We start from the raw sequence: 16,157 nt of genomic DNA, 5'->3' as shown, positions 1-16,157 counted from the left end.
AATTACAGTAATCTGAGTATTTGTAATTAATGACTTCCACCTCTGATACCAGAAACCACTCCCCAAGCGGGTCTTGAATCTGGGTATCCGGCGTGGTAGATGGATGTGCAAACTGACCAAAAGCCAATTGGGTAGCAAAATGGGTCCTATGAGGCATCAGGGAGGGATTTACCCAACATTCTACAGGCAAATATATGTTATAAGCAACTTATGTTAAGTTAGCAAAATATTCATATAATATAAATATTGTAAATATTCAAATGCCAGCAGTAGCAATGCTGTCTCCTTTACACTTATCCCCATAAATCTGTCCCAATCTGGGTCACTGCACCAATGAAAGTGTTTATGTGAATGCTCCATGCACTGTCGGAAGGCTTTCTGCAGCTTTATTCTTTTACTTAAATTGAAAGGGCCTCTGTCCTTACAGGCCTACTTCTTTAACTACCTCAGCCCCTCCCTTTACCGTCTTAAACCATTAACCATGTATATGTCAATGCATCCTGAAGATCTTCAGATAGCCTGACCAAACAGATCTACTGTACCTTTTGCAGCCAACACATCAGTCATTGTTGGTGTATGAGCTACACCTTGATAGAAACACATGCTACTCCTTGGTCCAAGGACATCTAACAACACAGAAGTGGCAGACAGATTGATGATGAGGCCTCCTGCAAGTCCTTTTTTTTTCATTTTTCCTCTTGTCCTGTCCAGCATCGAAGCAAGCAGAATGATGCTCTGTCTGCCATGTTGTGACGAGCAGATTTTGCTTTGCCAAGAGGAGCTTGAATGATAAGGCTCCCCTTGATATCCTAAGTTAAGCTTATTTTATTTTATTTTATTTTTGATGCTTGTTTGTAGATGAGCATTACATAATATTGCTGGACCTGAACCAATCACCCAAACCCATGGCCACTTGGCCAATAAATATGCCATGCAGGACCCATATATGTGTTCCCAGATCAAAGCCATGCCCATTCGGCCCATAAATATGCCATGCAAGACCGGTTTATATGTACGCAGTTCAAACCCATGGCCACTTGGCCCATAAATATGCCATTCAAGACCCATATATGTGTTCCCAGATCAAACCAATGCCCACTTGGCCCATAAATATGTCATGCAAGACCCATATATGTGTTCCCAGTTCAAACCCATGCCCACTTGACCCATAAAACTTCTATGCAGGACCCATATGTGCATTCCCAGTTCAAACCCATGTCCACTTGGCCCATAAATATGCCATTCAAGACCCATATATGTGTTCCCAGTTCAAACCCATGCCCACTTGGCCCATAAATTTGTCATGCAAGACCCATATATGTGTTCCCAGTTCAAACCCATGCCCACTTGGCCCATAAAATTTCTATGCAGGACCCATATGTGCATTCCCAGTTCAAACCCATGTCCACTTGGCCCATAAATATGCCATTCAAGACCCATATATGTTTTCCTAGTTCAAACCCATGCCCACTTGGCCCATAAAAATTCTATGCAGGACCCATATGTGCATTCCCAGTTCAAACCCATGCCCACTTGGCCCATAAATATGCCATTCAAGACCCATATATGTGTTCCCAGTTCAAACCCATGTCCACTTGGCCCATAAATATGCCATTCAAGACCCATATATGTTTTCCTAGTTCAAACCCATGCCCACTTGACCCATAAAAATTCTATGCAGGACCCATATATGTGTTCCCAGATCAAACCCATGCCCACTTGGCCCATAAATATGCCATTCAAGACCCATATATGTGTTCCCAGTTCAAACCCATGCCCACTTGGCCCATAAATATGTCATGCAAGACCCATATATGTGTTCCCAGTTCAAACCCATGCCCACTTGGCCCATAAAAATTCTATGCAGGACCCATATGTGCATTCCCAGTTCAAACCCATGTCCACTTGGCCCATAAATATGCCATTCAAGACCCATATATGTGTTCCCAGTTCAAACCCATGCCCACTTGGCCCATAAATATGTCATGCAAGACCCATATATGTGTTCCCAGTTCAAACCCATGCCCACTTGGCCCATAAAAATTCTATGCAGGACCCATATGTGCATTCCCAGTTCAAACCCATGTCCACTTGGCCCATAAATATGCCATTCAAGACCCATATATGTGTTCCCAGTTCAAACCCATGCCCACTTGGCCCATAAATATGTCATTCAAGACCCATATATGTGTTCCCAGTTCAAACCCATGCCCACTTGGCCCATGCCTGTCCCTTATGGGGCCCATGTAATCAGCTCATATGGGCTTCCTATGTAGGACTCGTACTACAAAACCTACATGGGACCCGCTGATTTCACCCAGCCAAAGCCCATGCCCACACAGTACCCATGGAACCCGTAGTTAACCCATCTGGGCCCCACGTGTCATTGCTGGCTGGGAAGTTTTTTCTCCAGGTTTGTCATGATGTTCCTCCTCCACTCAGTTCTTCACTCTCCTCGCTCTCTTCTGTCAGCTCTGAAATCAAAGAAAAAGAGTTTAATTGCATATTCATCAAAATCTTTCAAAGAGAGAAATATGAAGTGAAAGGCAATTTTTGCATATTTTTAAGTCTCTTTTTTTTTTACACAAACTGTACAGTATTGATCATATTCATCAGCCCTGTTTCCAAAGTTATTATAAGAAGAATAATCTCTATAACTCTGAATAATTTCTACAATTTATGAGAAATACAACTTTACCTATAAATCAGATTTAGCTTAAACTATGCTTACAACCCTGTCAGCCATTCTAGAAAGTTAATTTACTCGATACACTTTGGTCTTAATATATATATATACTCTGGGAGGAGCTTAATTAATGATGTGACTGCTGTGGGAGGAGTTTCACTGACTGAACTGCAGATTGGTTGGATCTGCCAAAATAAAATAATAAAAATATATCAGTTACTGTGTTTGTTTTTATAGGGTTAAAGACCAGATCAAATTAAATGTACAAAAGTGATATTACATAGAAAACCAATTAAATGCATGTGTCTATTTTAATGTTTCAACTTTTGTGAAAACAAAATGTTTTAATGTTCCATCATCTTTTAGTGTAACAGATATATTTATTGCTAAAAGGAAACAGTTATTTCGACCTGTACTTAATAAAATATATAAAGGAATAAGAGATATCATACTATTATATTTTAAATGATTAAAAACTTCTTGCTGACAAATGAGTGAAATCTAGTGGTTTGAAGGAAAGTGGCAAAGTATAAAGATTTAAAATGACAATTTAAGAATATTTTGGGCTTCACTGTGATCCTTCAATAAAGTGTTTGAATGTCAGAAAATGATTCTTATTCTAAATACTGTTATTTAGAATAAGAAGTTTTTTTTTTTTGCTATATTCCTTTTTGTATTTCACCCATAAACTAATTGCATGAATCATTTATATCCATCTATCATAAAGCAACTGATGCTAATTCAGAACTTTTTATATCTAAATCAAACATTATTCTGTTTCTTCATTTAAAAAATGAAAGATGTCTAGAAAAAAAAAGTTGAAAACATGAATACAGGAATAAACACATAAACACCATCAAATCCCCCCAGTCTGTTGAGAGCAATGAAATGAGCTTTAAGTGTCAATTTACAGCAGATCTGAAGACATCAGCATAATAAATGAGGTGAAAACAGGAACTATTGACATGAAATAAAGAGTGTTTTCAGCAGTTTCTCTGTTAATATTGATGATCCTCAGACTATCAACACTCATTCAACAAGACATTCAGATCATCTCACTTTATTCTGAGTGTTTGCTGTTAGAAACTGATTACTGGAGTCAGGATATGTGAGGAAAGACTATAAAACTGATCTATTGAAAGACAATAATGTTATTTCTCACAAAATGACACACATAAAACATAATACAAAAAATAAAGAGCACCACAAAGCAATATTTAATCATTCCAGTATCAATCTGTTCATATTTATCTATATTAACATTGAAGTACAGATTTAAAATATCTCATGGCTAGTGCAGCAGCAGCATGTGAGGAAAATATGTTGAATTCATTCAGACCTGAGCTATTTTGTGTTCGTTTGTGTGATTGTTTTGATGTTTTATAGTGAAAACTGCTAATGAATGTCAAGTTGATGCAGAAACTTGGGAAAATGAGATCCAGGCAGTAGATAATGTTGATGAAAAATTATTTATTCATTACAATTAAATTTAGCCTCACACGCAAACTTTAATCGATAATGCAAATACTTAATAAAACCAAAAGGTAAAATAACCATCATAAAGGAGTAGTCAATAGTTAACAATAAATTTAGAGTACTGTAAAATCCAGAGTATTGTATCTAATAGATGAAAATCAAAAAGAATTAAAACATTAAGACATTTGCAGATAAGAGAGAAGCAGAAGCCCAGGAGAGAAAAAGCCCCATTATCAATAACTCAGTCCATATTATACCATAAGCATTACAGGGAGATTCCCAACCCACTCAAACTGATGTTTTTGTTCAAATGAAAAAGGTTAATTTCACCCATTACGTCGTCCACTGGACCAGTGTCAAAAATAGTTGTTTTAACCCTTAGGGAATTTTGCAAATCTTGCACTATTAAATGTCAGCAAACACTGATTCTGAAAAACATCACTTCTGCAGTACTTGGCAGGCGTCCAATGTCTAATCACAAACGTGTCAGAGTGACCTGTCACACTGGAATACTTGAAGAACAATTGAACATAACAAGCATACTCTCTTAAATATAAAGTAAATATATAAATATAAAGTATGAGTACATAAATATAGGAAATCAAAAGTGAAACTGATAAATCATGAGCCATAAACGATTAACATAAATATTAATAAAAATGCATGAATATGAATATTGACCATTTCGGATCCACCACAAGTCAAAAGTCAAAGTTTGAGAACTGATGGGAATCGATCTCTAGTTTTGCTGCTGCCATTTTCTTTCTACTCTTTTAACATATTTAGATTAACTTTGTCAGTTTACATCATTAAAACACTGGAACAGAAAGTGCTAAATTCATTGAGCCCATAACGAGCCACGTGAGATATTTTAAATCTAGATAGAAAAACCTGCAATTATCATAAAATATAAAAATATTATTCATTTATAATTACATTATTGTAATAAATGTAGTTCCTAGAAAATCAAACTATTCATATTCATTATGCTGCTGTAGTTATTTATCTCATGGTTGATGCCATTAGTGTTTGTTTTTGTGTTTTATTCATGTCATATTGTGAGAAATATTTCTGTTATTTAACAGTATTATCTTTCAATAGATCAGTTTTATAGTCATATATCCTGACTCTAATAATCAGTTTCTAACAGCAAACACTCAGAATAAAGTGAGATGATGTGAATGTCTTGTTGAATGAGTGTTAATAGTCTGAGGATCATCAATATTAACAGAGAAACTGCTGAAAACACTTTATTTCATGTCAATAGTTCCTGTTTTCACCTCATTTATTATGCTGATGTCTTCAGATCTGCTGTAAATTGACACTTAAAGCTCATTTCATTGCTCTCAACAGAATAATGTTCGATTTAGAAATAAAATGTTCTGAATTAGCATCAATTCTTTTGCGAAAGACTGATATAAATTCTTAATGCAATTAGTTTATGGGTGAAATACAAAAAGGGGCAAAAAAGCAAACAAAAAAAAACTTGTCAGAACTTAGTACAAAAATCATTTGATCACTGTATTTAATGACCACAATGCAGCCCAAAATACTCTGTCTGTCTTTTAAAATCTTTATACTTTTTATAGTGTATATTTATACACTATCCTTCAAGCCACTAAGTTTTTAATCATATAAAATTTAACAAAATGTAGTATGATCTCTTATTATTTTATATTTATTAAGTACAGGTAAAGAATAACTGTTGTTTCCTTTTTGCATTAAATATATCTGTTACACTAAATGATGATGGCACATTAAAAACATTTTGTTTTCACAAAAGTCATTTGATACATTAAAATAGACACTTGCATTTAATTGGTTTTCGATGTTAAATTGATTTTTTACATTTAATTTGATGCAGACACTAACATTTGATATCTGGACTTTAAGCCTATAAAAACAAACACAGTAACTGATATTTTTTATTTCTGCAGATCAGCTCCTCCCACTGCAGTTCATCATCAGTGAAGCTCCTCCCACGGCAATCACATCATCAGTTAAGCTCCTCCCATAGCAGTTCTCCAATAAATTCAGAATTGTTCCCATCAGACGAGCATCAGAAGAGCTGAAACATGAGTGATCCAGAACTCTGCAGAATGAAACACACTGAAGATACTGAAGAACAAAGAGGTTGGTGTTTATTCTTCATTCATTCATGATGCTGAACAACATTCATGTTAGAAAGATTCAAACACTTCTGCACATTTAGAGAAACAGTTGAAGTTATTTATATTATTAAACTTATTATTTCAATATCTGCTTCACAGTTTGCAAGAGTGTTTCCAGAATTTAGGCATTTTCAATATAATTTCAACACTGTTATTTTTTAGGAATAAACTGTAAACACCAAAATGTATGAAGTAAATGATCTTTCCAGAATGGCTGACAGGGTTGTGAGTGAAACTTGAGCAAAATCTCTTCTTACAGTAACTTTGGTAACAGGGTTGATGAAATTGAATTCATTTGCGTAAAAACTGAGACAATGGATTGGGATTATTTTCTTGTCCTCCCATCATGCTGTAGAAAAGAGCCCAGATGATGTCACTTCCTGGTGTCACAGTTTTAAGAAATCATCTGTCTTTAAAAGGAGGAAAATCATGTCAGAAGTAACAGGGTTGAGTGAATCACGTAGGACACTGATAATAACACATTTAAAGATGCAGTCAGTCTAGACTTTGAGCATGTGAACTTTCTACAGATGCTGAAACGATCATGATGTGACGTCACACTCTGTGAATCTCTTTTAAAAACATAAATAACAAATAATAATCACTCCAAAATGTAAAAATATACAATATACTCCACTTTACTGCAAACTTCACTTGATCTTGTGTTTCTGGAGTCTCACATTCACATGTTCATGAAAGGAAGTCAGTGGAAGGAGAAGTCTACTGTGAATGGCCCTTAATAATTACACAGTTTTAGGAAAATGAATTAAATATCAACCTTAAAGTTCATGTCAAAATATGAGAAAAATGAGAATATTAGATAATTTTGTGATTGATCAAAAAATATATATTTAATAGTTCTCACAACAGAAACATGCCTCTAATGTTTTAAATATAATAATTGAGTAAAGAGCACAGGACACAGCTTGCCCAAACTTTTCTCCTCATTTATCCCCCTCTCCCTCTCCCTCTCCCTCTCCCTCATCCCTTCCTCTCCCTCTGATTCAAGGCACTGAAAGTTTACTAATGCCTGTAGACCACAAATTATGTTTCTTGTGAATCTCTTTCCCCTTTCATGTTTGTCAAGTCAAGTCACCCTTATTTATTTAGTGCTTTTTACAATGCAGCTTTACAGTGATAACTGGTATATATTTTTTTGCTGCACAGCAGCTCTTAAAGCGATAGTTCATCTAAAAATGAAAATGTGATGTTTATCTGCTTACCCCCAGGACATCCAAGATGTAGGTGACTTTGTTTCTTCAGTAGAACGCAAATGATGATTTTTAACTCCAACCATTGCAGTCTGTCAGTGGTATAATACAAGTCATTGGGAACTTCATCTATAAGAGTCAAATAAACTTGCATAGACAAATCCAAATTAAACCCTGCGGCTCGTGACGACACATTGATGTCCTAAGACACGAAACGATCGGTCTGTGCGAGAAACTGAACAATATTTATTTACATTTAGTCATTTAGCAGACGCTTTTATCCAAAGATATCAGAGCTTATCGATACACCAGTCTTTCATAATTTAGCCCCAGGGCCAATTTAATACCGGGTTTCAGTTAGGGCTGTCAACGAATATTCTAAATTCGAATATATATTCGAATAGTTTTAAAAAAACGAATTTCGAAGGTGAAAATTAATATTCGAATAAAAAAAAAAATGTGGAAAAAAACGCCCGCAGTAGTAGAGGCGTGGCTGTCTGCTTTGCGAGTGGGCGCGCTAGATAGGTCACAGGAGTCGCACTGTCTGGCACAGCGTCACACTGATGAAAGTTAACGCTTCTTGCATGGAAGATGGCAGAAAGTGCAGAGCCCAACTCGACCGCAGCAGAGAAAGCGATTTTAACCCCCCAAAATCTAAAAAGCCATGTCTGGAAGTACTTTGGATTTTGGTCGGTAGGAGGTAAAATTGTTGAGCCACGAAATAAAGTTGTATGCAAGATACAGTTAGCATACCATTCGACCACTAGCAACATGAGGTCACATCTCGAAAATGTGCACCCAAATGAGCATGGCATAATGTGTGGAACTCCAGCTAAACAGTCACGTCTTGACACTTACTTTGCATCGCCCGCCACAAGCTCTTTGTCTGCAACACGACAAGAGGCCATAACGGAGAAATTAATTTCGTTCATTTGTAAGGACATGAGACCGATCAGTGTCGTGGATGGGGCAGGCTTCAGGGAGTTCTGTCAAGCAATGGAACCAAGGTATAACGTTAAACAGAAACATTATTAAGGAAAAGTTCCATGTTTACCACAGCACAGCTCGCTTGGAGCATTCAATATGCTGTAAAACTTCAATTAATATTAATAATATTTGTGTCTTAAATAGACTACCTATAAAAGTAGTTATGTCTCTTTGTATTAATTTGTCCTGTTACTGATGTAATGCACGTCATTGACAAAAAAATGCGCAACCAGATGTTCGAATAGTTCGAATATTCGTGTTTTTTTAGAGGGAATATTCGAACGTCATTTTTGAGCAATTTTGACAGCCCTAGTTTCAGTACCCATCCCTAGTCCTGACACGTGTTGTCTAACCCCAATAGAGTTTAGAATGTCTGTAAATGCCAAACTTAATGAGTCTTTTTTATTATCTACATGGATATTAAAATCACCAACAACAAGGTCTTTATCTGCAGCTAGTACTAACTCTGAATCAGAAAATCAGCAAATTCTTTGATAAAGTCTGTATGGTGTCCTGGTGGCCTGTATACAGTAGCCAGCACAAATGTCAACTTACATGATGTTACATAAAGTACCATCACTTTGAAGGAATTATATTTGAAAGACTTTTGAGTAGTAATGAAAATATTACTATAAATTACAGCAACACTTCCTCCTCTGCCGTTTCGATGAGGATTGTGTTGATAATCGTAACACTGAGGGATAGACTCATTTAAAGTAATGTAATTGTTTGGTTAATTGTTAGCCAGGTTTCCGTTTGCCACCTGAACAAATTGACCTTATACAATGTTAAATGGTTAAAAAAAAAACAGTTAAAAAAAAATCAGCACCACAGGAAATGAATGGGGAATACTACAGTAGGTATCCAACCAGAATAATAGAGTTACCGCTCCCACGGCCCCAAAATTGGGAACGTGTGTTTACTGCCTATCGCTAAGTGGTGCTATAATCATAGACTTTTAAAAAATTAGAAAGTAAATATGTCAGTTCATTCTGTCAAGTATTAATCTGAACAAAAATTAAATAAGTGGTGGAGCCACTCCTTGTCTCCTGATATATTCCTATATATATTCCTATTTTTTAATGGCTACAACATGTATAGTACTGTACAGAGAAATTGAGGTAAATCAAAATGATTGACATGATTTGACCCAAATGTCACATCTTTCCATCACCTGCTTATTAAAAAAAAGTTTCAATAATAATAACAACAACAACAATAATGATAAATAATAGGCCCAATCCATGCCTGACTGCTGCACTCGCATTTGTTTCTAGAGTTGGTATGAACGCTTTCCTCAGTTTATTTTCAGATAGTTCCCGATTGACAATCCACACTGCTCAAACATTCTAAACCTCTACAAAACCAGTTGAAACAAACATCACAATATTCATAACTTGATGGACACATCGAGAGTTTTATCCTGAAAGGAACTTTGCCTGCTCTTTAAGTTAAAAAAACGTATATCATCCGGCTGGCTCTCCAACACTCTCCATAAGAGCAGGATTCACACCTCTATTGTTCTGCTCTCCCACGATGAAGCTTCTGAACTGCCTCTCCCAACCCTCAGACTATCTGTTAGGAGAGGAGCGTCTCTGACTACTATAAACAGAGAACTCGCAATTCAGACTTAAATTGCTATTCTAGACATTAGGCTAGCATCACTGTTGATCATCAACAGTGTAGGGTACATTACTTCACACCGACCGTTCTCTCACTGGTGTGATTGCATCAAATCTCTCTCTCTCTCTCTCTCTCTCTCTCTCTCTATCTATCTATCTATCTATCTATCTATCTGTCAATTTTAAGCTGCAGTACATTTGTGAATAGGGTAAAAAAATTAACTTATAGATATCACCATACTACCCCAGCTGATTGATTACATTAAAAATTGCAAACATTTTTTGTATTACAAGTTTTCTAAAATGTTATGTTTAAATATGCAAATGAGCTGTTATCTAATTAAATATGCGCTAATTTGCATACATTTCTAGAACAAAAATCTGAATATTGGATGATGTCAAGTTCAAAATTCTTGTTTAATTTTTTGGACATATTAAATTCAAAGGCTTTTACAGAGGACATTTTGGATATCTCTTTTTATCACTCCATAAATCAGAAAATACTATCAACAGCCAGAAAAAAAATTTTCACCATTTTTTTAGGAATAAAATGTTGTATAAAATCAGGCAAATTATATATCAACAAATCCCTCTGTAAAAACCTTCAGAATATAGATAGGAATAAAACTGTAAAGTTTGGTGTATATAAGTTCTGCTGAAGTTGAGATTTCTGACTCAGAGCAGAAGAAAAAACTCATTTTGAGAAAACGGCCTTTAAAGATATTTACTGTAATTGAAATCTATAGACGCAAATAGATAAAGTGCTATAAAATATACACTTAAAAGTGTATTTTGAATGTTTTCTTTCCACCAGTCTGAAAAAACACTTTATGAAAAGCCAAAAAGTGCAAAATCTCAAAATTGACAGGTGCCTGAAAAAACATTGTTTTTGCCTGTAGTGTCTCCGCTTAATTTCTCATAAATATGAGAGGGCACATGCCTCCTCGGTTTGCCTATATATAACAGTGACCATATATAACATAACTGTTGCGTTTTTATTATTTTTCATTTATGACTACAGCTCTGATGTTTCTTATATTTCAAAATGCAAAAATTGCAGCTGTTTTGCAAAATGTCCCTTTGCAAACGGCTTTGATATGTGACTGGTTTATTTTTGCTGTGACAGCTGGCGCGGTGGAAATAGGCATTCTGGTTGAGAACCATTTGTATAATTCAGAGCAATGTTTTCTTTATTTTTTAATTTTATAATGAATTATTAAGAATTATTTAAAGAAAGGTGGCAGAGCAGCTATTTGAGAAATTCTGTAGCCAGAAGACGTCCATTCAGTGCTGATTGTCTTAATTCAGTAAATCTAAATGTAATAACCATTTGAAACTGGAGTCAAATTAAGTGCAGAGCTAAAGTAAAATTGAGACTAAGCAGTTTTCTATCAAATCTCAATTTTATGACCTTTAACTTCATATTTCTCTCTTTAACTTATATTGATGTATTGAAAATGAACACTTTTTCTCTTTCATTTCAGAGCTGATGGAAGTGAAGGAGGAGATTGAAGAACTGGAGGAGAAACATCATGACAAACCTGAAGAAAAACCTTTGAGTCACTCAAAGACTAAAAAGACATTTTCAAAGAAAACAAGAGCAAAGAAATCTACAACCTGCTCTCTGTGTGGAAAAAGTTTTACATACAAATGTCATTTTGAGCGTCACATGAGAGTTCATGCTGAAGAGAAGCCGTTCACATGTGATCAGTGTGGAAAGAGCTTCACTAAAAAACAACGTTTCAATGTTCACATGAGAGTTCATACAGGAGAGAAGCCATTCACATGTGATCAATGTGGGAAAAGTTTCTCACAAAAAGTAAATCTTACTGATCACATGACAGCTCACACAGGAGAGAAGCCACACACATGTGATCAATGTGGGAAGAGGTTCCGTCTAACATCAACCCTTAAAAGACACATGATGATCCACACCGGAGAGAAGCCATTCACTTGTCATCAATGTGGGAAGAGATTCCGTCAATCATCAAGCCTTAAAAAACACATGAGGATCCACACCGGAGAGAAGCCGTTCAAATGTGATCAATGTGACAAAACATTTATTGGGGAATCAACCTTAAAGAAACACCTGACAGTTCATATGAAGGAGAAGCCACATTTATGTTCTGTGTGTGGAAAGAGTTTTTCACTGTTACAATATTTACATGTGCATCAGAAAGTTCACAATGCTGTAAGAGATCATGTGTGCTTTGAGTGTGAGAAGACTTTTGTTACAGCAAGCAGTTTAAAAAAGCACCAGAGAATTCACACTGGAGAAAAACCTTACAAGTGTTCACAGTGTGACAAGAGATTCGGTTATTCATCATCTCTGAAAACACATCGGAGACTTCACACTGGAGAAAAACCTTACAAGTGTTCACACTGTGACATGAGATTCAGTTATTCATCATATCTGAAAACACATGAGAAGATCCATACTGGAGAAAAACCTTACAAGTGTTCACACTGTGACAACAGATTCAGTCAGTCAGAACATCTGAAAACACATGAGATGATCCACAGCAGAGAGAAGCCACACACATGTGTGATCAGTGTGGAAAGAGTTTCTCTATTAAAAGTAACCTGAAGATACACATGAAGATCCATGCACCACAGTCTGAAATCATGATAAGTAGTTCATCTTTATGTGCTGAGAAACAAAGTCTCTTCTGTGAAAGTTAGCCAAATCTCTCCTCTCCAGCTATAGTTGGCGCTGTTGCCCTGTCTGCTGTTGAATTATCCAGGTTGTGGATGAGAAGCAACCCTGCTCCAGTAATACATATTAAAGTGCTATATAAATGCCTCATTCATTCATTCATTCATTTATTAGTTAACCATTTCTTAATTTGCGTTCTTGTCTGTTTATATGAAAAATCATCAGTTGCTGCCCGAGTACTGATCCAATTCAAAGTTCACATCTAGCCAAGTACAGTTCAAATCCCCGGATGTGTTCTTGATCCACCCCTTTTATCAAGGACACCTCAAGAGGGGACTTTTGCGGACTTGACATGGCCAGGTATCCCAGAATGCATCTCGCACTAACCAGCAAGCGTCAATAGCAGATTAGAAAACCTGCATATTTTAAAGGTCCCGTTCTTCGTGATCCCATGTTTCAAACTTTAGTTAGTGTGTAATGTTGTTGTTAGAGTATAAATAAAATCTGTAAAATTTTAAAGCTCAAAGTTCAATGCCAAGCGAGAAATTTTATTTAACAGAAGTCGCCTACATCGAACGGCCAGTTTGGACTACATCCCTCTACTTCCTTCTTTAATGACGTCACTAAAACAGTTTTTTGACTAACCTCCGCCCACAGGAATACACAAGAGTTGCGTTTGTAGAGTGTGTTTGTCGCCATGTCGTCGAAACGCTGTTATTTTCATCCCGCAGTCCAATCACCGGGTCTGATTCCAGCTCAAATTGATAGGGTAAAATTAAAGACATGTTTACAATAACACTGAGCGCGTGCATCTCCACGTTATGGTAAGAGGCGTGACCTTTCCGGGCAAGGTTCGCTAAGCTGCTGTCGAATCACAACACAGGAACCGCTGGCACAATCAGAACTCGTTACGTATTTCTGAAGGAGGGACTTCATAGAACAAGGAAGTCATCAGCCCGTTTTTATGACAGTGGAAACAGCGGTATACAGATAAGTAAATTATGTGAAAAATACTGTGTTTTTTTACACGCGAAACATGAACACATATTATATTGCACACTATAAACACAATCAAAGCTTCAAAAAAACACGAAAAACAGGACCTTTAAACATATTATTATGTCATGTCATGATATATAGTTTTAAGGCAAGAATATACTGGTTTAAAGATCAAATCTGCTGTTTATTGATAAAGATAGTGCCTATTTTAAAAAAAAATTCTGATGTTTTGGAGTTCACTCAGTGCTCATGTACCCCGCAGAGAACAGCCTTACCTTGGCTAGTCCTTCTGGCGTTTGCCACTGACTCTGTAGTGGTTAAACATGAGATATAATTAATCTTTTGCATATTTAACAGGTGATCTTTTGTCTCATTAGTCTATATTTTGTTACCTGACAAATCATTTTGGCTGAGGGCTTTATATGTTTAGGCCATTTAGCTTTACCTTTGTATCCTACTAGAGTGCTGACTTTGTGTTTGATTATGTTTGTTTACTTTATTTCTTTTTGTAGCTTCTTATACCTTTTGCTTATACTTTTATTACTGTTACTATTGATCATTAAAACTAACATTTAACAAAAAGATATAGGGTTGTGTTTTATGTTTGCCACATATGTTTAATATTTTTAAAATTTAAACAAAGAGAGGAAGAGCTGTGTCTTAGTTTGTTTGGTTATAAACATACACGCAGTGAAGATAATCAATGAACATGTTGCCTGAGCCACATGCATGGCTATTCATATGTTTATGATTTTTTAAATGAAAACGAAAAAGAGTGGTGTTTTATAACATCTTTAATTTTATAGTTGCCTAAAATATACATACAGAGATAACTGGAGTAACCAGAGCGAGCTGTGTGACGTTATCAAGTATGTTGCTGTATCACATGCAGAATCACCGGACTTGTGTCCTCCCGTCCTCAGAAGTCTGTTTTCCGGAGTCTGAACTACCAAGAACCTAAGTCCGAAGTTGGCATACTTGGTATTTAGAAACGCCTCAAGTGTGCCGCACAAGTCCTGAAAGCGTCTTGATCGCCTCCAGCTGGTTGATCCCAGTATTGTTCATAAACCCTGTCCTGTCCATTTTACGTCACTTTGGCACCTCCTAGTGCCGTAATGAGGTAATCTATACAACCGTTATTTGAAGTGGCAAGTTTTAAAATGTAATTTGATCTGATTGAATCGAGATCACTATCTATAGACACATTGATGTGGATATGTCCACATTAAAGCATTTCAGTGGTGGGATTAAACAGATCGCCCTTTACAGCAGATTTAGTTCAAAAACAACAGACAGATGTGACCTAAATATGATTTTCAGTTACAATAAGTAATACATTCAGAGGATCCTCCAGTTCTTGGCTAAATATTTTAATTAAAATATTTAATTAAAATTAATTAATAAAAATACTTGTGTAAAGTACAGATACTTGAAAATTGTATTTAAGTAAAATAACGAAGTAAAAATACTTTGTTACTGTCCACCACTAGTTTTAAATGCATTAGAATGCATTAAAGGTATTCAGTTTTCAGTAGGAAAGGTGTCATTTAAGCAGTGCCTAAAGTAATAATTAACATTTTTGTACAATGGAAGTGATTCAATCAAAAAACAATTTTAGCGTGATAAGAAACAATATGTATTGTGGAAAGCGCTATATAAATGAAGATGACATGAGAGGACTTTTAAATCATATCATCAGCTGGATTGAAACACTAACAGTATCGATCATAACTAATGGTATTATATCAAATCAATTTTACTTAAAAAGAGGTACCAGACAAGGCTGCCCACTATCAACGCTACTCTTTGCTGTCAGGGTATGTCACAGCATTCTAACAGAGGAAGAGGATGGTAAGACAGGTGAGATCAGACCCAGGCAAAGCTAGGCTGAACAACCAAGGAGATAGATGGGGTTGCAGCAGACAATGACAACAGGCAGTAGCTTGAGGCACCGGAGGCTTAAAACTTTGAGCTGCAACTGAAGCTGTATCATTCTCACTGCATGGCCTTGAGAACAGCAGCCAGGGTGGGTCGGGATGCAGGACAGGAACGGAATGCCTCACCGTTGATAACTGTCTGTCTGTCTTTCAGCAACATGTGATCCGCGCCAAGAACAGCCCAAAATATCTCACAAACCACAAAAAAAGGTGATTTTATAAGTTGAGTGCAACTTAATAAAAGAACAACAAAGAAATAATCTTACCTTAAACCAGGGGTCTCAAACTCAAATTAGCTGGGGGCCTTTGCTGTGATTGACATCTCATAGGAGGGCCATTTTAACATTCAAGCACAAGAAAGTGCAACATTTCTGAAAATGTATTTTCCTTTGCATTATTTCTCATTTAACCA

The 16,157-nt window shown here is 36.2% G+C and overlaps 1 protein-coding gene across 1 annotated transcript; it reads left to right on the top strand.

The window, feature by feature from the left end:
* Window positions 1-11,783: 11,783 nt before the first annotated feature.
* On the top strand, window positions 11,784-13,238 carry LOC125280496 (zinc finger protein 93-like; the record flags this gene model as incomplete). The annotated part of the gene is made up of 1 exon (XM_048211069.1): window positions 11,784-13,238. A coding segment is annotated over one exon (957 nt), but the record flags the coding sequence as incomplete, so codon positions are not given.
* Window positions 13,239-16,157: the final 2,919 nt, after the last annotated feature.

This window comes from Megalobrama amblycephala, linkage group LG1 (assembly GCF_018812025.1).
Source record: "Megalobrama amblycephala isolate DHTTF-2021 linkage group LG1, ASM1881202v1, whole genome shotgun sequence".
In the NCBI taxonomy this organism is placed as follows: domain Eukaryota; kingdom Metazoa; phylum Chordata; class Actinopteri; order Cypriniformes; family Xenocyprididae; genus Megalobrama; species Megalobrama amblycephala.
The sequence above is the reverse complement of the archived record's forward strand: the minus strand, read 5'-3'. Positions and strand labels throughout refer to the sequence as shown.